The sequence below is a fragment of the Nelusetta ayraudi genome, unplaced genomic scaffold (assembly GCF_046127955.1).
Source record: "Nelusetta ayraudi isolate G7.1 ecotype Tasmania unplaced genomic scaffold, CSIRO-AGI_Nayr_v1 ptg000048l, whole genome shotgun sequence".
Lineage (NCBI taxonomy): Eukaryota > Metazoa > Chordata > Actinopteri > Tetraodontiformes > Monacanthidae > Nelusetta > Nelusetta ayraudi.
Genome location: NW_027466098.1, coordinates 15,537,996 through 15,558,603, shown reverse-complemented (window position 1 = coordinate 15,558,603; position 20,608 = coordinate 15,537,996). Strand labels below are relative to the sequence as shown.

Genomic DNA, 20,608 nt, shown 5'->3' with positions numbered 1-20,608 from the left:
TTGCGCCTCCCTCTTCCCCTCCCTCTGCTTTCACTCCACTATCTCTTTATTACACTTCTCACCTCGTGGCCCCTAAATTATTCTTTTTTTCTTTTTGCTCAACAATCGCACGCTTATTAACAAGAGGAAGTCCACGCAGCGGCTTGGAGAGGCGTTATTGACAGGGCCGGGCTTTATTGTTCCTTTTATTGACGAGTCTGGCTGCCAGTCTGCCTCCCTCCAACGGTCCCTGCCCGACGAGAGCCGGCGTGGCGTCGCATGCTGATGAGCGGCCCGAAGCCGTCCGGCAGGAAGATGACAGAGAGTGGAGGGCGGGGGGGGGGAGAAAAGCAAGGGAGGGGTTGAGGAAGGATGCAGCACTGCGTGTTCACGCGACCCCACAGGAAATGAGAGGCGTGAGAGAACGAAGTGTGCGCAGGTCATTTCTTCTAAATCCCGTCTCCTCAGCGCCAGAGATTAGGCCGCTGTGCTCTTTGGAAGAAGGTGGGAGACGAAGAGAGAGAGCGAGCAAGAGAGGCACGCTCCTGCGTCTAAATCCCTGCTCGCTCAGAGTGCCGAGAGAGCGGCGCAAAAGTGGGGAAAGGAGTCGGCGTCCGCATCGAGCAGGCGGCGGAAAAACACGGGGCCCGCGGTTCAAAACAAGCTGAGCCCCATCTAACAATTGCCTAAGCCCCAAATCTCCCATGAAGCCAGTGGCGGAGCCCACCGCAGACTTCTCCTGCACGGCTCCTCAAAAGAAAAAAAATCAAATCAAATTCACTCACTGAAATTCTCCGCAGGAAGCCGGCGCTCTGTCGCACCTTCCTGCACCTGCAGCCCCTCACGCACTTCTTCATCTTGACGGCGACACGTGTCGCGTGTCCGAGCTAACGCGCGCACACGCATCGCGTCCCTCTTCGGGCGCCACTCACGGCCAAGACAGACGACCTGTCAGGCCACCGAGAGGCTTTTAATAAATGGACAGACAATGTCCAATTTAATCAGGCTAATGTGGATTCAACGGTGGCCGGCTTATCGGCTATTTGATCTCCGCGACGGCTCGCCAGAGAGAAGCGGGGCAGAAGCTTCAGCATGAGGGTGATGAAGGAAGTGATGAAAAAAAGATAAACCTTGTTAATTGTGCGCAGGGGTGGCAGGATTATTCTTAGTCCTGCTGCGGGTTTGGCATTTATTAATTTGTGATGTTTAGAAGCTTGGGGATCGATAGAAGACGAGGCTTTATTTCTAGGAACTGACGTAAAATGGAAAACTTGCCCCTCTGATGCCAGACTGAGTGGAGGGAAAGTTGATCATTTTGGCCAAAAAAAGCAAAACCTCCTCTTGGAAAACAATTTTCTAGTTTTCTGTGCCTGGCTTTCTTTGCTAAATACATAGTTTGGCTGTTTTGAGGCGAGCTGTTCCGTCTATTTTGGTCATAAACATCTGGCACAGTGATGTCAAGAATGTAATCCGCTCTTGGCCACGTGGACGCTAAGCTCGGATAGAGAGGGCTGAGAGGGTCGCCGGCTCACATGGCTCCGAGAGGCAGAGGGAAGCCATGTCGGTTCAGGCACGAGCGTCCAGAGAGCCAAGTCGCAGGAGACTTGAGGAGCTGCTGGCAGAGAAGGCCGACGTGTTCCAACCTGGAGATACACCTGAACCACGAGTCAGTCATCGCAGTCCTTAAGTCACTTCATGGAATGAAGTGAATAAGTCATTACCATCTTCCCTCAATAACTAGTTATTATATGACACTCCAGCTTCTTCTTGATGCTGCGATACGTCTGTGTAGCTTAGCAACCAAACACGATCTGGCTTAAAACCCCAGGTGCAATTATCTCCACACTGGCACGGCAGACGTTCAGCGCTTTCCCTCCTGGCTGATGTGAATGTGGATTCTAACCCTTTCTGCAAACACCAGCGTGCACCCCCAAGACTTTTTTTGTGTTTACCCTATCTTTTTTTTTTTTTTTTCAAATTTGACTTTTTAATCATGAATTCCCAAATTCGGCTCTAACTTTTGACAAACGCGGCAGTCAGGAAGAGTTAAGTTGCAATCAAGCCCTGCGTTGCCAGTTGTTATTTCATCGTGCTCAAGCTAACGGCTCGCAGGAGAGGCGAACTGCATTTTTCATTACTGATAATTATCAAAGTGCTCCAGTGAATCAGCAGATCTGCGTGTTTGTCTGGATGATAGTCCCAGACTTCTGCCTGGCCGGCCTCCTCCCTGCAGCCCATCTCCACTTCCTGCGTGCCTTCTTCCTCCTCCCCAACATCTCTTGACAGTGATTGGACTAATGAGGGAGCGCCAGTCGAGCCTTTTCTGTCCATTCACTCGTTGCATCCTAAATTTGGCAACGTGCGCTGTGCGGGAAAAAAAAAGGTAGACCCAGAGCGGAATCAGAATTAATCTGCTTCCTTTTCTCCTCCTCCTCCTCCTGTCCGCCTTTTGTTCCTTAGCCAGCTTGGACCTAGTGAACATTCAACACGGTTGGTGATTAACCGCAAACTGTGTGCAGGTGTTTTTCCATTAGCTGAAAAAAAAAAGATTCTTGCATGAGGTGGCGAGAAATGTTTTAAAAGAGAATTGAAAAAGGGTCACCCTGACATTAGATTTGAAACAGGTGAGAGCTGGAGCTCTATAATGAGAACTGCAACTAGAACTGAAGAAAGTGGCTGATTCTGCATTACAGATGGGAAACTCTCAGACAGTAGGATCTAATGTACAAAATAAATCTGTGCTGAAGCTTTTGACAGTTCGTTGACGGCAAGTACAGTCGTTGCAGTGGAATTAAACCTGCCAAAAATTAAACATCCACCACTGTTTAGGAGGGATGGTTTATTCATCGCAAGGCCCTAATTTTTGCCGTCGAGTTTCACCGGCTTTTCAAAAATAGCTCCTGCATTTTGCACAAATTTGTTCCGCAAAACCGACTCTGCGGTGAAGCTGGAGAGGTGCGTGGAGAGGAATATTCCAGGCACTAGCATGTAGCCTGAAAACTGTGTCAAGTGGGGCCATGGGGAAATGCGCTCTTTGGGTTCTTTCACTCTGCCATCCCTGCCTCGATGGAAGCCAGAGCCCTTAGAAGGAGAGAGAGAGAGAGAGAGAGTGAAAGGCAAGTGGTTCAACACAAGATGTGGGCCGGCATCCTGGCCGCTGGCAGCACCAACTGCAGCTCGATGTTTTTTTTTTCTCTCTCGTGCGACGCGGCAGGTGTTCGACCAGGAAGTATTGATGGCGCGGTGCGCGTGAGAAAACGCCTCATGAGGGGTTAAAGAAAAAATGTAGCGTGAAGCGAGCGGAGGCGAGGGGAATGGGAATGAAGAGGGGCGATGGCCTTTGACCCCGTGATGTCAGAGGGTGGCTTAGTTGTCAACACCAGCGGACGTTGGCTCCCGCGACGGGCTGCCCTTTGCTCCGTCGGCGTTAGAAAATGTTGTGCTTGCATTTTGCGAGAGTTAATGGGTTCGTCGCTTTGTCTTTGTGAAAAACGACGACGCGCCGAATCCTCTCCGCTTCCAAGAACGGAAGAGGACCTCTTTTTACATTTCTTTCTTTCTATTTTTCGATTCAACATTCCTTGATTTTTTTTTTCTCCGGTTTGCTCCCTCGCCGTTTGTCGGAGGAGAGAACGAGACTGTTCTTGTTACCGCTGCTGCCGGAGCAAAATCATCGGCGGTGGCAATTAGCGCGGTAGTTGCAAGGACGTCGCTGCGCTGTGTGTTTCGTGTGGAGAATCAGCAGGGGGTTGGGTTGGGGGATGAATTGACATCATCCGCTTTTCCAGGCTCCGCTCTGACAGCGCACTGCCGCGTACGCGCGCACACCTCAAATCCATTTTTTAACACGGAACAAGATTAATACTTCATTAGCTCCTTATTACCTGCTTAAATCAGTCTTCTGACAGAATCTTTCATTTGAGAGAATGGATGCTACCTCATCCCAGCCTGAGATCCACTCTGCCTCCAAATCCCCCCCCTCGGTGTGCTCATCTCATAGAGCTCTTAAGATGGTTCACGTCAGGAGGACGCCTTGTTTTCGAGTGATTCTCAAGTTTTCTCGCTCTTTTTCCAAGGTGTTTTTTTCGACCAGAGTCGATCTGTAGAAAGAGACCCATCTGGAAAAACAACTGTGGCTGCTTATGAATAGGCCAGACACACCTCACCCCCCCCACCACCACCCCTCAAGTGGAAAGCCACAATTCCCCTGCCCTGCTCTTCCTCAAGTGGTCTTCTGTGTATTTGCAGACTGGCGTTATTATTAGAGGTAAACAAGTTAATTGGATGGCAGATCGATGTGTGGGCAAAATTTCTATCATTTGTTGGCATTAGCTTGTTTTTTTTTCCCATGTATTTTTATTGGACATTTAAGCCCAGATTTAAAAATTTTTTTTTTTACAAAACTTGAAAACATGAAACATCATAAACACACACACAACATGAACAGAACATGACAGGTTGACAAAAATCCATTGTTTTTGACATTATGACAAAAAGCACCAGACCAGTACATTTTGGGGCGAGGCATTGTGAGGAGGTGCTAAATTTTGCTACCTGCTACATTTCCGTTACTACGTTTGTTGAAGTTGTTCGCAAACATTTTTTTATTTTTTTTTTCAATAGCAAATCCTCACAAATGAATCCAGAGTTTTGCTTATTTGAAGCCACCAACAGCAGCTCGGGGGTGACGGCATCAACGCTCCATCTGTGCCGTTCTCAGAACGTAAACAACAAGAAATAGAAAAAATCTTTCAGAACAACAGTGGACAGCAAGCAGGCGAGAAAAAGTGAGTTGGGAAGTGATTGAGCGGTGAGGGTGCGCCACGAGCTTCTGCTTGATGTGAATTTTCTGACTTTTACCGAAAAAAAAAAGAAGCAAAGAAAAGACGAATGCGTAGCGACTGTGAAAACCCACTGACAGGGGCCCCCCTGCTGGTCGACAGCGCCGCACGCAGAAAATATCTCCCAGCTTTTGTGCAACTCTTGGAGGATGAGATTTATTCCCCTGTACATTCTCCGCTATATATCTGGGAGATACACAGCGGAATGCCTGCTGCGCTCGCGCGACTTTAAAAGGCGCCTTTCAAGAGCAAAACACAAATCTCCCACCTTGTCTTTGCAGTTGTGTGTAACTGGGACTGGGAGCTAGTTTTTCAACGCAACTTCTCGTACCCGTGTCATCTGAGGGGAGTGCCCGTCTCAGCGGTGTCCGCTCAATAAAGCTCGAGCGTTTTCCCCGCGGCCCCTTTTCTGCCGCGGCCGCACGCTGCGCTTCACAAAACGCGCGCTTTTCGATTCCGTTCGCCTCCCAGCAAAACACGCAGCCATTGTCGGAGGGTTTGTATCATCAGATTGAAGCACAAAGGGGAAAGAAATTAACTTCTTAAAATGAGTTGTGCCTTTCATAATACGACAAAGCGCATTGTGCCGCTCAAAAATAGCGGTGATATCATCGAACGCTCGACAATTGGCTCCATAAAGGCCTTTGTGGACGAATCGGAGCGTGAGAGCGCTCGTTCTGTGTGTGGGGGAATTTGGCTCCCGTGGTTTTTCTCCTCTTCGACCAGAGCCAGACTGCGATCGCATTCACATTTGATGTTCATTTCAATTTGACAGCGAATGTTGGTTTGGAGACAGCTGCTGCCTGGAAATGAAAAAGAGCCTTGAATGCTTTGTGACGGACTGCGGGGTTGCTGCTGAGCAACGCAGTTATCGTTTCCATCCAGCTCGCGGGTTGAAACGTCTGTATCCTCGCCGTCACCGTCCGCATATTTCCGGCCTAAATGTAATATTGATTATGATGAAACTTAAATGTGATTCATGATGTGATTTCGTGATGCTTTATGAAACTCATTACAGATCTGATTGTGTCTGGTTAGTCATCTGTTTTTTCTGAAGCCTTTTAATGATAGTGTTGCGATATTGTGGAACACAATTACATCAACAGTGCTAAATGAATGGCAAACTATTATATATTTTTTTTATTTGCACCATAATACAGAGGCAATACATGGATTAAAAAACAATGATACAGAAAGTGCTGTCGAGGTAAAACAAAAAACACAAAAAAAAAAAAATGGGCTTATTCAAGGAAAGCTCCCCAAAAATAAAGATAAAATGACAAATAAAATAGAATACGCAAAATTCAAACAACAAAAACAACAACAATAGTACAAATACCATATTACAAGACAAAAAACTGAATGATTAAGAGTAATAGTGAAAGCGAAATAATTAAGTAACGCTCTAGAGTCTTAATGTATTAGATAGGAACTCAGTCTAGACGTAAAACTAATAATTAATATTAAATATAATATTACTATTACAGGGGCAGTGCACCCAAAGAGGTTATTCATGGCACCACTGTGAGGCCAGTTGGACCGAGGTGCCTTGCAGACACTTGGAAATGACGTCACACAAGCTGGTCTTCCCAAATGTTGTCCTTGACTAACACAGCCCACCCACCGTGAGTGGTTCTTACCAACCCTGAAGGTCGCACGGATGACATAAATGTCACCGCAGCCTCCAAACCACAAAGTGATAACTGTGACAAAATGGCTGAAAAAAGGGGTGAACTTTCCCTTTTATCAAAAGCAGAATAACCAGACGTGGGCGTGCACGGTGTGCGCATGCACATGCAAACCTGTGGAGTCACTTTTGTGTCGACACACAAACAGAATGGGCTTTCTGGAACGCGGCGGCGGGCGGCGCAGAGCAGCTGTTATTGTGGCGCTGCCTCCATCATTGTGCCTCCGTCTCTGCTCCCTCGCCGTCACGCTGTCTCATGTGCCAGTCGCTCACCACCACCACCACCACCGTGGCCTCATTCCCTCTTTTTCCATTATTTTTTTCCTTTTTGCAGCCCCCCCGCCACCCTCCCCCACCCCCGTTCCCGTCATCTTTCTCTTTCTGTCCTCCCACTCTGTCGCTTTGAGCTTCTGATTATCTATGTCGTCGCTCCTCTCCTCTCCCTCCTCGCCTCAGCCACCGCCCGCCCGCCCGCCCTGCACTTCTTCAATCTGTTTCTCTCTCGTACCCTCGCTCTGCTCTACCCCCCCTCCGCCCTCCCTCTCCACCCCGCTCTGCCTCTTCTCCTCTTTTTTTTTTCCTCCCCTTTCCGCACCCTCAGTGTTCCTCCGTGTGAATAGCTCGGATGCTTTTGTAGAAGGTTTCCATAGTGACGGGCCATTTTAACAAGTCGTCATTCACGTCTGCACGCTGGATAGAGGCCATGTTATCTTTCCCTCTCTCTCTCTCTCTCTCCCTCTTTCTCTCTCTCTCTCTCTCTCTCCCTCACTCCCTCTCACACACACGCACACTCCATCAGCCCCTCCTGTCCAGCCCGGCACGCATCTCTTAGCTCGAGTTTAATTATGAACATGTCTCGTTTTTGTGTAACCTTCTTTCATGGAGATGGTGATGCCGACTGAGATCAGGTTGCAGCTCAGTCACAGACGAACTGTGTTGGAATATTAACCCCGAGTCACTGCAACAGTTCCGTTCCATTGAACAACAAAGTCCAGTCCATCCCCAGGTCATTTATTAGCTGTTTTGTTTGTTTGTTTGAGGGCCAGTATGTAATATTTAGCAGTTGCTTATGGTAAGAAAGAATGTGAGCTATGATTGGACTTCAGGCTGACCCACCTTCTGGGCTACTGTACAAACACGGTTGGACAATATGGCCGCCCCCTTAAAAAGTGGGTCTGTTCTTTATGTAAACAATTAAAAGTAACTTTTTATTATTTCTCTCTTATAAAAAAAGTTATCTTTTTTGCCCATGGCACACCAATAATCCCTGTTTAAACGCAGTCGCCCTTTAATTTCAGCCTTTAAATCGTTCTCCCAGTCAGTTTTTTTATTTTTTTTATTTCAACACCTGACGGAAAATATGCAGAGCCCAGTTATGTTAATTGTATTTACGGTGCTCTCGGTATCTTGTAACGGCCTCGCTCAGCCGCGGTGACTAAGCACGGTTAATCAAGCACATATTAGGCATGAAGGATTAGAAACAGGCTTAGCGTCTGAACTGGGGCTGGTACCGGCATGTCATGGCCGTCCCAGCGTGTTCCGGGGCGGAGTGGGAGCCTGAGCGTGTGGTGTTTTTCCGCTCTGCTGTGACAGTCACGGGGGGGCAGAGGGAAGGAGAGAGCAGCGGACGTGTCCTCTGCTGCCTGGTTCTGTCTCTCCGCGAATGATTGGAGGTTAATGAGCACCGCCGAGGTTGAACGGAAACATGATGTTCAGCTTTCCGTGGAGCGTTTTCCTGTCACCCCGCCACCCCCGATCCTGACACACACTGACTGGACACCACTCAGCTCGCATCATGTGACGTCCCAGCAGCGTATAAAATACACACAGACGCACAAAGACAGGAAGCTGCATTTCCATTACTGTTTCTCGCAAAATAAAAGCGATATTTCAAAAAATTTTCGACAAAGTGCGATTGCGATTTGCAGGTGTTTTCATTGAACCGTGCCAAGATGGCAGCCCGTTCATTTCAGTGAAGTTGCTCACCTAGCGCATACCCCAAAAAAGTTTTTGACTTCATCATTAATGGGTCAATAGAGCATGCAGTGTCACTTTCCATTGTGCAATCAGAACGAACTGAGACAGAGCCCATGGGATTTTTTTTGCTGCAGTACTTCGAGTGGCCACTGGAAGAAAATCGGCCCGCTGCCATATTGCCAGTCCGGTATCCAGTTCTTATAATATATGCATGGGTATGAAGTGCATAAGCCATAATTCCCGTAAAATCTCGCTGTGGGACGTAATTCTCGTAAAATCTCATGCTGCGAGATTTACGAGAATTGCCTTTGCTTTTGTTTGTTTGCTGTCAAGAATGGTTGTTATATTTTTCTCTTTGATTACTTTGAAAAAATATTCCGTCTCCTCCTCCGTTCAAACATAACACACCACTTTCACTTGAAGCGAACTGGTCACGTGACCCCGTACGTCACGTCCGCTGACGTGTAATTGCGAAAAAGTGTTTCCATGGCACTTTCGCGATATATATACCTCTATATCGATACGTCTGGAAAAACCACCGCATGAGAGCGTCAACAACTTTTAGCCATATTTGAGAAGTTTTTCGAAGTTTAGGTGTTTCCAGTTTTTTTTTTATCGCGATATTTAGGTTTTGCACAATTCAAGGGGTGATGGAAACGCAGCTAGAATTACACAGAGTAAATATTGTGGAAATTTTTGAATAGACTAAAATGCAAATATTGACAATACTTTTGCTGAGTCTTCGCGTGTGCAAGAGTTTTTGCGGATGGCCGCAGAAAGTTTGTGGCTAATTTATAAAAACTGATTTCTTCTCTTGGGAAGAAACAGCCAAACTGATTGCAGCAAGGTGGTTTTCCAGCGCCGACGCAGTGACTCACAGGGCATTTCTGCCATGACGTTCGGAAGCCAAACGCTAAAGACAAAAGGCCCTTTCACGCGACGCAGCAGCTGATTAGCATTTCAGTGGGGCATCAGCCGCTTTTGCTGTCTGCCCTTTAGTGGGCGGGAGGTGCCGGTGTTTGGTCAGGAGGGAAATGCCATCGTTCCTCCGTGTGGATAGACACACACGCACGCACGCACGCACGCACACCCACTGCCACTCCCCCTCACCCTGTGTGTGTTTTCTGTTGCTGGTCAAAAGCTTGTGTTGTGGTGGTGTCAGTAGCTCAGACACTGGGTCAGTTTGTGTTGCAAGAATCTTGTCCCTCTACAGGTCTCTTGTTTCGTCATTTGATTTTAGTTCCATTCCATTACGCCACCTCTATATTCCACAATGCTATTTGTTTTATATTTAGCTATGTTTTTATTTTCTTATCACTGATAGTTCAGTTTGAAAAATATGGAAGTCTGAGCTGTGTTTTTCTTTTTTACTATATGACGCATGTAATCTGGGATTTCTGCCTAGCTTTAGCAAAAAAAAACCTTTTGAACATCCCTAGCATTTCATCCTAACCGCAAAAGCTCGTAATCATTTTTATTTATTTATTTATTTATTTTTTAAAGTCTTTTGAGTGCTCACCAAGTGCTTAGATCATGGTGTAGTCGCTCAAACTGTTAATCGTGACCAGCTCTGTCTGTTTTGGAGATTATGGTCGGAGAAGGAAACAAAGGCGTTGCTGTGTCTGAAAAACTGCCTCGTGGCAAACAATGGTGGGAAACAACTCAAGACATTACAGCAGCGGAATAACAGCTTTAAAACATCAACCGACGTTTAAGTGAGTGCAGCTTGAGTTAAGATGCTTTGTAGATGGTGAAACTTGAGAAATGACAGAGCCGTATGTATAAATACTGTCCGTGAACTGTAACGATTTAAGTTTGACAGCATTTCAGGTGTCCAGGGAATTTAGAAAATTGTCTTATAGATATACAGTGGGTTCCAAAGAATATGTGGAATTTCTGATCTTTTAAATGTCATTATTCATGAAGTAGCTGAAACGAGACACGTTAATGAGCACAAACTCTACTAGAAACCGTTTTAAATGATTGAAAGCAATGTATTTTGTTGTTGTTGTTGTTTCACAATAAGAAATTTCACATTGATTTTGTTTTTTACTGTTTTGTACTTGAACGTGTGTGTGTGTGTGTGTGTGTGTGCGCGTGCGTGCGTCCCTCTCGCCACTGCCTATCTTATTTAAGTATTAAGTCACCACAGGGGAGGATTAGGTGGATTAACGGTGCCAGGCATCTCTGTACAGAGTCACATGGAGCATTCTGGGAACCCGCTCTGGAGCCGCTTTATAAAGGCTAGACTGTGGCGGAGGAGGCTTCGCCACGCCGCTGCCAAATTTAGACCAGTGGCCACAACTCAACGGAAGACTGCGAGCTTTAAAGACCAGTTGACAGCCACCCAGGGAATTTACCAGAAATGATGTCACGGCCCACCACTCCACGGAGGGACCGCTGGGTAGATTGTTTTGTAATTTCAAAGTGCACATCTCCCTTGGAGGGATTTATTACACTGACTTAAAAAAAATGTACAAACTTTTTTGTTTGTTTTTTCAAATTCTCTCCTCCCCCCTCTCTCTGATTGCATAGCCTGGGTTTACAGCCTGCCACTGCTTTGCCTTGACTGGTTGACCTGAGACCACACACACACACACACACCTCACAGGTTCATGTACACAAACACAAATTGGGATTAGCTCCTTGGATCTTGACCAGATGCGGTGTGGTAGGTCATGTGATAAGTGACCCGTGGAGAGAGCCCAGGAGAGTTTCTCTAAAACCTCATTAAGCAGTAGACTGCTGCTTATTTGCAAGCTCATGCCGGCCTGGTGGTCTTCAAGCTACACTGTATCACTGTAGTCTACACAGAATCCAGTTTACTGACAACGAGTGGCGTCGCTCCCTTCTATTGATATTTCTTTTTAATGGACAATGGATAGATAGACAGATGGATAGATAGCTGGATGGATAGATATGCATAGATAGATAGATGATAGATATGCATGGATAGATAGATAGATACTACAACACTAGAAACACACTGTGTGTGTGTGTGTGTGTGTGTGTGTGTGTGTGTGTGTGTGTGTGTGTGTGTGTGTGTGTGTGTGTGTGTGTGTGTGTGTGTGTGTGTGTGTGTTTTGGAATCGTTCCCCTCAGCTAGCGCTCGCACCTCATGTGTGATTTCACAACGAGCTGGGTCGTGTCTTGGCTTGTTTCATGTGAAACTCGGCTCAGAAGACGCAGAAGGCCAATAAACCGTGTCTGCGTGCTGGAGGCAGACTGGCAAAGAAGCAGCGGGCCAGCGTGTGTTTGCAGTTAGGAGGGGAGGGTTTAAAAAAAACCTAGGAGCCACAGCCCACACAGACTCTGACAGGCGTCTGTTATGGTCGGTCCTTCCTCCGTGCCACCTCAAGCCAGTCGCCTCTTTGTTGCTTTACAGTCTGGATTCATTGCAAGAGTGTTTCCACCCAGGACAGAAGCCAATCGTCACGCACTTCCTGCCGTTTGTTGTGCTGTTGTTACAACACCGAAGCCTCCTCTGTCTCACTCTGTCTCACTCTCCTCTGTCTCACTCTGCCGTCTCTCCCTTCCACTCCCTCCCTCCTTCTCATGTGTCACTCAGACTTTACAGGCCTCCATGTAGCAGCAGGTGTAAACATTTATGCTCAAAACAACATTTTTCAGTGAGTCATAAATGACAGATGGATGTTTGATGACTTTATGCCTGCGAGGTGTGTCGGCATACTCCTAGGAGGGAGGTAGACCTGTGCCCATCGCTGCCGACACTTGGCCTGCCGTGGGTTTCAAAAGAGAAATCGTGACTTCATGGAAGTTTTGTTCACGGAAACCCGGAGTCCTGGAAATTCCTGGTCTCGATTCTTTATAGTCCACCAACACTGTTTACAGTTTTTCTGCCGTGGCATCGTGTCCTGTGGTCTTGGGGGTGGCAACCGAGAGCGTTTGCGTAAATGGTTTATTTCAGTTGACCTCCACTTAAATGGCATAATCACAATATTTTAAGCTGCAGTTTTCTGGTTGAAAAAAAACAAAAACAAAAAACGGCCCAGACATGTTATCATGATTATCATGTACATAATACTTAGGTAGTTTAGTGTACTCACTGTGTAATGACAACAGAGCTGCTTCGTCTTTACCTTTACTCTTTATTTTCCATTTATTACTCCAGTGGAGCAGCCTCACGCAGAGATATTGATCTCCACAACACAGTGTTTTTAACCCTCTGACACACAATGTTGTTGTTAGAAAACAGCCTTTAAGTAATGAGTGTTTTGTTACACTTGCACTAAATGTCCAGGTCATTGCATTCCCTAGAGTTGTAAACATGCTGTTTTAAGAACAAAATGACTTGTTTCTGCTGCTGCAGTTTGTTTCCGAACGTCCCGTCCTGTCTGTTTTCTTGGCCTGGCAATTTTTTTTTGTTCAAAGTGTTAGTTGTTTTTTTTCCCGCGATAAAGTCATGAGAAGCAAGGTTTTTTTTTTCTTCTTCTTTTTCTTTATCTGCAACCGCTGCTCCTCCTCCGCGTTCGTCACGTCGTCCCCTTGCTCTCCGCCGCCCCCTGTGGCCATTCATTTTGTCGAGAGTCGCGTCTCTCTGAATAAGCCATTGTGACTGCAGATAAAAGGCGTTGGCATAAATCACCTCAGCAGCTATTGTTGAGGAAGTGAACGTGCACCGAGACTTTGTCGCCCAGGTGGGGGTCGAACAGGTGCAGGGCCGGTCCCAGCGTTTGTTTATCCACGGCCGTACAGACCGTCGCCGCCGCCGCCGCCGCAGTCCGACTCCCTTTTGTGTGCTTTTATGCCTCTCCCCTCCCCTCCCCCTTCTTCCCCCACCCTAACCACCACCACCACCTCGCTTCGCACACACCCCGAGCCAATCCGACAGAAAGGAACGGGACAGTAATGAGAGCGAGCGGAGCGAACGAGCCTGTGGTGGTTTAGAGAAAAAGGAGCAAAGCAGGACAAAGATGTGGAGGAAGGAAAAAAATGTTTAAAAAAGAAGGTTGAAATTGAGGATGCTGTGCCTGCAGGAGCAAATCAAGACACTGTGGTCCGTAGCACAATGGTACCTCCTTACAAAGAACAGCCTGGCTGTATTTAGATATATATTTCAATTTGTTTTATAGGGAAGTTGATTGACTTTATGGATTAATTGATTAACGATTAATTGATAAGCGGTGATTTTTTTTTTCCTGACAACCTAAATTTCACAATGAAAAATGTGTAAGGAACACATTATTTAACCCTTAATTAATGTTGAGGGTGCAATGTGACCCATTTTTACATTAGAGAACAGTAAAAACACCCTCAACATTTATCTTCTGACTTTAAGTTGACTTCTAATGGGTCACAAAAAAAGAGTTGTTTAAAATGAACTTGTTCTCGGTATATTATGACCATCACAGTATCTACAGGTGAATTGCTCTTTCCTGCCGCTACACTGTTACGATGATTATGAACTACCCGTGTTAAAAAAGGTTAAATTAATTGCGACTAATTGAATTTAATCGAGTAAATTTTTAATTGACAATTAATCGATAATCGATTCATTGTTAACATCTCTCGTGTTTTATATTTGCAAGTTGCCTGTGTGCCTAAGTGTGCCCACCTTTGTGCATGTGTATGCGTGTGCATGTGTGTGTTTGTGTTGCGCGCGTGCCGACTAAGCCCCTGGCTGGCTCATCTCGCAGCGCGGCTCGCTGCTGATTACACAGCACTTGCTTTGTCCTCCACTCGCTCTGTTCGGTGCCCATTATCGGCTGCGAATTAGAGGCCACAAGCTTTGTCGAAACACGCTGCTGCAAAAGTTCCCCATCACCGCACCCACCTCCGACCCCAACCTCAGCTGTTTTCTGCTCGCTCCTCCACCCACCAGACACCTCGGAGTCCTCGCCATCCCCCCACCCCATGATGTCTCTCTTGGGCTCGGGCCTGTTTATTCAGCCTGATGATGTTTTGAAACTCAAAGTGGGCGGGGAGAAGTTGGCATCGGTTCTGTTCCATTTCCTGTCTGCAGGGGCTCCCTGGTGTGTGCATATATGTGTGTGTGTGTGTGTGCGCGTGTTTCTTTGATAGTTTGGCATGCAGACCTGCGACGCCTAAGTGATTCATCAGTCGTTGCCGCGCTGCGACAATCCCTTGCATCAGACCGGCGTTGGCCAGCAGGCCGTGACTTATCGTGTCCGTCGGAGGCTCGTGAATCGAGTCGTGCATCACCCTCGCTGATGACAGGCGAGGGGGGAGGGGTTAGGAGAGGGAAAGAAAAAGTGGAAAACTAAGCAAAAGGGATAGCGGGCGAGCAGACTGGGTGTTGCTGCATCCTGTTTGCTGAGGGCCGAGCTGCAGGATGAGTAAACGACGACAGGAAGGACAACAGGGGGGAAACGGTATCAGATTTCCTCTCATGTTCACAAGGTTGGGAGGTTCAAAGATCTGGAGCTGTGGATGGATAACATAGATTTTTCTTATTTCTTTCAGCAAAACACCACGTGTTTTTTTTTTTTTTTTTTTTTATTGTATACAAGTTGTTGCATACGTGTACAATCAACCCATCTGTGTTTAATGTAACTCATCCGGACCTTTACGTCAGGCTTTAAAAGCGGAGCACAGCTCTGCCCTCCAGCAGGAATGTTCTGGTGTGTGACCAGCAGCACGCCGGCCGTGCAGCGTCCTCAGCCCTGCACTCACTAATGGGCATGAAAACAAGACGGGGCCCGTGCGCAAATCCAGCTGAGCCGCCGCGCATTTAACCATTAACTTTGCCACTCAATCCCGGGGATGCATTTAAATCGTCTCCCCCCCTGAGCCCCCTTCTGCTCTCTCAGCACTGCGGCGTTAAATCGCCTCAGCGGCAGCCGAGCACTGGCAATTCTGATGCTGCCTCACCGTTTCCGTTCTGCTGTGGAGCTGCCGTCTTGAGTTGAGACGTTGCAGCCGCCGCCACTGCCCGCCTCCCCTCCGCCGAAGTTTATGAGCGGAGCGAGCAGAGCGGACAGCCTGTCAGCCGCAACCCTCCCAGCTTTTATTGCCCTAATGATTGATCGCATTCATTTATCTTTTCCCTTCCTTTTGCTTTGTTCTGCAGGCCCTCGCAGCCAACGCGGGGACCGGGTTCGCGGTGGCCGAGCCGCAGGTGGCGATGTTCTGCAGCAAGCTCAACATGCACGTCAACATTCAGACCGGCCGCTGGGAACCGGACCCGTCCGGAACCAAGAGCTGCGTGGAGACCAAGGAGGGCGTGCTGCAGTACTGCCAGGAGGTGAGCGGACGGCAGCACAGACCACCATTTGTGAATCAACGCCGTTACAGCAGTTATTGTACATCTAACTTGACCGCATTAACATCAAGTCCAAACATTAATATTTGAAACTTTATTCTCTGTAAATTATCATAGACAATATTAAGTAATAACATTAAGTAATAACATTGTAATAACATCAAGTGAATTATTGAAGACGTCCAATGTTCTTCATATGAATATCTGGGTGGCATTTCAGTTGACCTTCAACTTTGGCGTTCTTTAGCCACATCTCCAGAGTAGAATATGTATTTCCACTGCAATAATATCCACACATATGCTCTCTCATCTGAAGGTCTTAACCCAAGAGGCTGCTGGTATCACTATTCCAGTTTATTGCGCAGCTGCGTCTTAGTCTTTCAGGGAATTTCTCCCGCTGCAAGCCCCTGCATCTATTGATGACATTTTCGTGGCATTTGTGAAGAGCGTGCGCCTGCTCACGGCGTCGTGAGCTGGTGTCACCTGGGGGAAAACTGGCTTTGCGGGGTCCAGCTGAGGCTCTGTGCAAGAATCTCGATGTCTCGTCGCTCAAGTCGAAACCTGCTTCTTCTTCTTCCCCCCCGTCCGCAGATGTATCCCGAGCTCCAGATCACCAACGTGGTGGAAGCCAACGAGCCCATTCGCATCGAGAACTGGTGCAAGAAGAGGAAGGTGTGCAAGGGACACGCCCACATCGTGGTGCCTTACAAGTGCCTCGGTAAGCTGGCAGATTAAAACCAGGGTCAAGGGCTGGGGAACCTCTTAGAAGGACAGCGAGGGTTCTTCGAGTCACGTGCGCTCCCTCGTCTCCCACAAACAGCAAGGAGGAGGGGAAATAATTGATGGCGTGTGTGATCGGGGACGGCATGGAGCAATATTTGAGCCTGATTCAGGAGACTAATCCTGGCCTCCGGCTGCACATCGAGCAGATCCACACTGAGGGGACCTAATGTTTCTCAGAATGGATAGCTATAGCGGGAGCGCCATTATTGCCGGGGTGGCTTGTTAGACAATAAAGCACACTCTCATTCCCCCGTCTTCAGACAGCAGCTATAAACCTGCGCAGACACGCAGCGAGGAGGGTCCGCGAGGACGCCCGCATTATTACTTCCCATTCCCGCCGCTCGCCTGTGCCCTCATGCACACTTTTTTTTTTCTCATCCCTTCCCCTTTTCTCCCGCAGCGTCACTGTAATCAGCAGTGGCAACACGGCTGTATTCTGCTTGATTAAATGTCAGATAGAGCCACACAGTTTCCAGGGCCGTGCGCCTCTGTGCTCCCTGACTTTTAGTGATCCAGCGCACCGCTGCTGCTTCCTCTGAGCCGTGCAACAACAGAGGCAGAGGGCTCCGAAACAATGACTCTACATCATCAGTGATCGGGGGCGTTTAAGATCTTTTGCCAATGAACCTCTGGTCCTATCCGGAGGTGATCAGGTTTTCTGTGTTCACTTTCTGCAGCCTTTTTTGGTGCTGATGCCAAGAAGTTTTAGAGCCCTGCAGATAGACTTTGTGGCAAACGTCCAGATCCTCTGGCAATGGCCATTTCTCCTCCAGCTCTTTTGCCTCGGGTCAGCATACTTATCTCCTCCCCTCCTTGTAGGTCTTACTCATCCATTCTCCAGCCGAGCTTATGTCTTTATTTTCCATATGTTGCCTCACAATGTGTTTTGCCGGGTCATTATTTTGAGTTTCCAAACCCCTGCTACTAAACCCTGCATGTACGATCCATACTAATTTGTACAGAGAACTGTTTTGATTCTGTGTTTACTTCCTGCTGGTCTCTCCACTGCTTCCCAACAAACTCATCAATACCATTTATCATGGAAGCCAAGCGCATTCCCCGCGCTGTTCGCTAGATTGTACGTGGTCTTGCCGATTTGTGCAAGACTCGGGCTTTCTTGGTACAGAACAAATTCTCCTTTATCATCCTTGACAGCTATCTGCTGGACCTTGCAGACCAGCAGGCACCAAAATAGATAAGGCCGACTGCTGGGTTTTCAAAAGCCAGAACTTGAATTGTCGTGGCAGCCCCGATTTCGCCGACGTCATGATCCGTGTAAAGCAATGTCAAAACGTTATCCTCTTATTTGATGCAGACTCTTCCTCTGTTCAAAAGCCTCTTGCCGATTGAGTTGTGCTGCTTTTCCGGGATGAAAACGCTATCAGCAGTTTCACCGGACTGTGAAATGGGCGACCATTCAAGAGTGTTTTTTTGGCAGCCACCAAGTGGAGCCTTTTGAGAAATTTATGGGACAACAAACACCACAACTGGAGTGGCCACTCGGCCGCCGAGACATGAATACAGATGAGTCGGGCAGACGTGCAAAATTAGTTTCCCAAAGTCTTTGATTTTTCTCTGGTTTAGCATCTAGAAATGATGTCTCTCATGGTCACTGCCTCATTTGAGTCCTGTTTCTTTACTGTAACATAAAGCAGCTGACGCATACATAAGATGCAGCAACAGTACTATGCCTGCCATTCATCTGGCATGCTCAAACTCCAGTTAAATTAGGTGGGCAAAAATGTTGCATGCTGCAATGGACAATGACAGTTGTGGCGTAGTTGTAAGAGTTTTTAACTCAGACCAACGTGCGTCTTAGAAAAAATAATGCTTGATTTATTTGTTCCAACTTCACTAAAACATACAATCAAAACATAGCTCCATTGCATTCACGCAGTTGAAAAAGTGTTTGCCACTTTTACCTCATCATCAGGTTGACGGCACATATATCAAATGTCAATCAGTCAGTCAAGACACAGACGTCACTCCCAACAGACCAGGCAGAACAGACCAGGCCAATCATACACAACACTATTTCAAATAAAGATCTACACATATTCCATTAACGTAAATATCCATATTTCATCCACGCTGTGCAAATTATAAATCATTATTTCTCAAAAAACAAGTAGTTAGTTACGTTAGTTCGCCAACATCAAAAATGTAGCAGGATCTAAAATGAAGAGGTGGCAGTTAATTGATGAAAACTAAGAAAATTGTTCCAGTATGAGCAAAGTGGCTGTGCAGCATAGGGGACAACGCTACCCCCTTGGAGACTGTTGCACCAAACACTGTGTTGTGCACTGAGGCGTGCCAGCGGTGGTATACCATTTGGAATGCCGCTATTGTCGAGGCCTTGTTTTTGCCGATGTGCATGGTTGCGAACGTGGTCTGATCAGAGAGAACAGAGGAGACAGATGGCGGGGGAAAGATAATAAGGCGCTGGCTGGGAGGAGGTTATTGAGAGGGTTTCTGCTTAATTATGTAATGGGGCATGTTCGGGCCTTAATTGCTGGGCTCTGATCATATGCCACAAGCCACAGCATGCTCCAACCACCTCGCTGCGCCTCACCTCCAGAGTCCATTAATTGTCAGACCTCTATCAAATCGAGCGCGGCGAAGGGCGGCTTTGAATTATTCATTGTTATGTCCACGTAGCGATCCAGACAAATGGATATCAGGGAAAGTGTCTTATATTTTATCGGCGTGCGTTAATTATAGCGGGATCAGGAAGGGAAGGAAATAGACCGAAGGGAGGAGATCTCTAGCTTGAAAGGTATCATTACAAAGGCCAGAGCGGCACCAATGTCAAGTTAATAGGGATCTATGAATAATGCAGGCGCTCAGAATGGAGTTGAGTGGAGAAGAAAGAGTGATGGCTTGTGCTCTATCCCATCTGGCCGTGTCAAGGCTCAGTCACGGAGCCACAGCCCTTCTTCTGCACACCAAGAAAATTAAAAGGGTTTCTTTTTCCTCCCACTGCACTTTAATCCCTTCGTCACAATGTCTTTGTCAAACGGCAGAGGATTTCCTCATATTTCTTTTTTTATTATTGTGCAGTATCTTGACTAGTAAGAACAGTCAGTGACTCGTGCATGACTGAGTCGTTGCTTAATGCACACGGCTGGCAGACGGCCTCTTGCTACTGGGAAAAGCACAGATTACGGCAACGTCTTTTGGGTTTATCCACAGTGGATTTATTTCAGGCATCTCGGGGCTGATCCTCGGCTCCAGTTTCGACCACTAGGCTACAATTCTACCTTCTTGGCTGCTCCTAAACAGAGTCTATTAAGGCCAGCTTTTTGGTTTTTTTTTCCAAGGCACAGGATCTAACAGGGGAAAAAACAAAGTATCCCTGTTTAGGTTACCTAATGAATTCCGTTCACTCAGTGACCGCATTGCTTTTACAGAAATGGAATCATGGAATTTGATTAACAAAATTTACGAGCGCACGTTATCTTTCCTGTTGACCAAGCGCGTTTATTTTGCAAAGGGTGGGTCGCTCAATGACAACCCATGATATCATCAGAGGGGTTGAAGTCTTTTGGTTGTTGTTGTTGCTTTTACAGCATGTAGAAATAGGGCAGAAATTTTAAAACACAGCAGTGCTGGCCGGGAAAAAAAACACTGCTTCATTCCTCCAGAATTTTTCATGAAAGTAAAGTAAACACTATTGCTGCCGAGGCTGCAGAGATTTGTAACGGTTCCATTATTATTCAGCCCGGACGCTATTTGGGAATCTCTGTTTACCTCTCAGTCGCAAGTGAGCCTGAACACATCAAATTTCCTCTGTTCCATCCTGCCTTGAGTTCACCGCGCAGACGTTTGTTAGCTCTCAGTCTCTCGGCGCTGGAGCTGTCTTTGCTGCAGTGGCCTTGATTGCCAGCATCAGACTCCCTAGACACCTGTAGAGGAGCCAGTCTGTCCACTGAGGACTGTTAGCTCAAGGTGTCTGATAGACCTATCATTAAAGGCAAGGGTGGATGAAAGGAGAAGGGGTGAAAGGAGGTCATGGAGAAACACACAGAAATGTGTTCTTTCGGGGGGGGGGCGGGACTCTCCGGAGCTGCACACGGAGCTGGAGTGCTCAACGAGGCA

At 47.2% G+C, this 20,608-nt stretch overlaps 1 protein-coding gene across 4 annotated transcripts in view; it reads left to right on the top strand.

Moving 5' to 3' along the window:
* Positions 1-20,608, top strand: part of aplp2 (amyloid beta (A4) precursor-like protein 2) — a 54,484-nt gene that overhangs the window by 11,456 nt on the left and 22,420 nt on the right. For all 4 annotated transcript variants that reach the window (XM_076036677.1, XM_076036675.1, XM_076036678.1 and 1 more), the window contains exons 2-3: positions 15,536-15,709; positions 16,319-16,445. In XM_076036677.1, the coding sequence (XP_075892792.1) occupies positions 15,536-15,709; positions 16,319-16,445 (301 nt within the window). The remainder of the gene's footprint in view (positions 1-15,535; positions 15,710-16,318; positions 16,446-20,608) is intronic.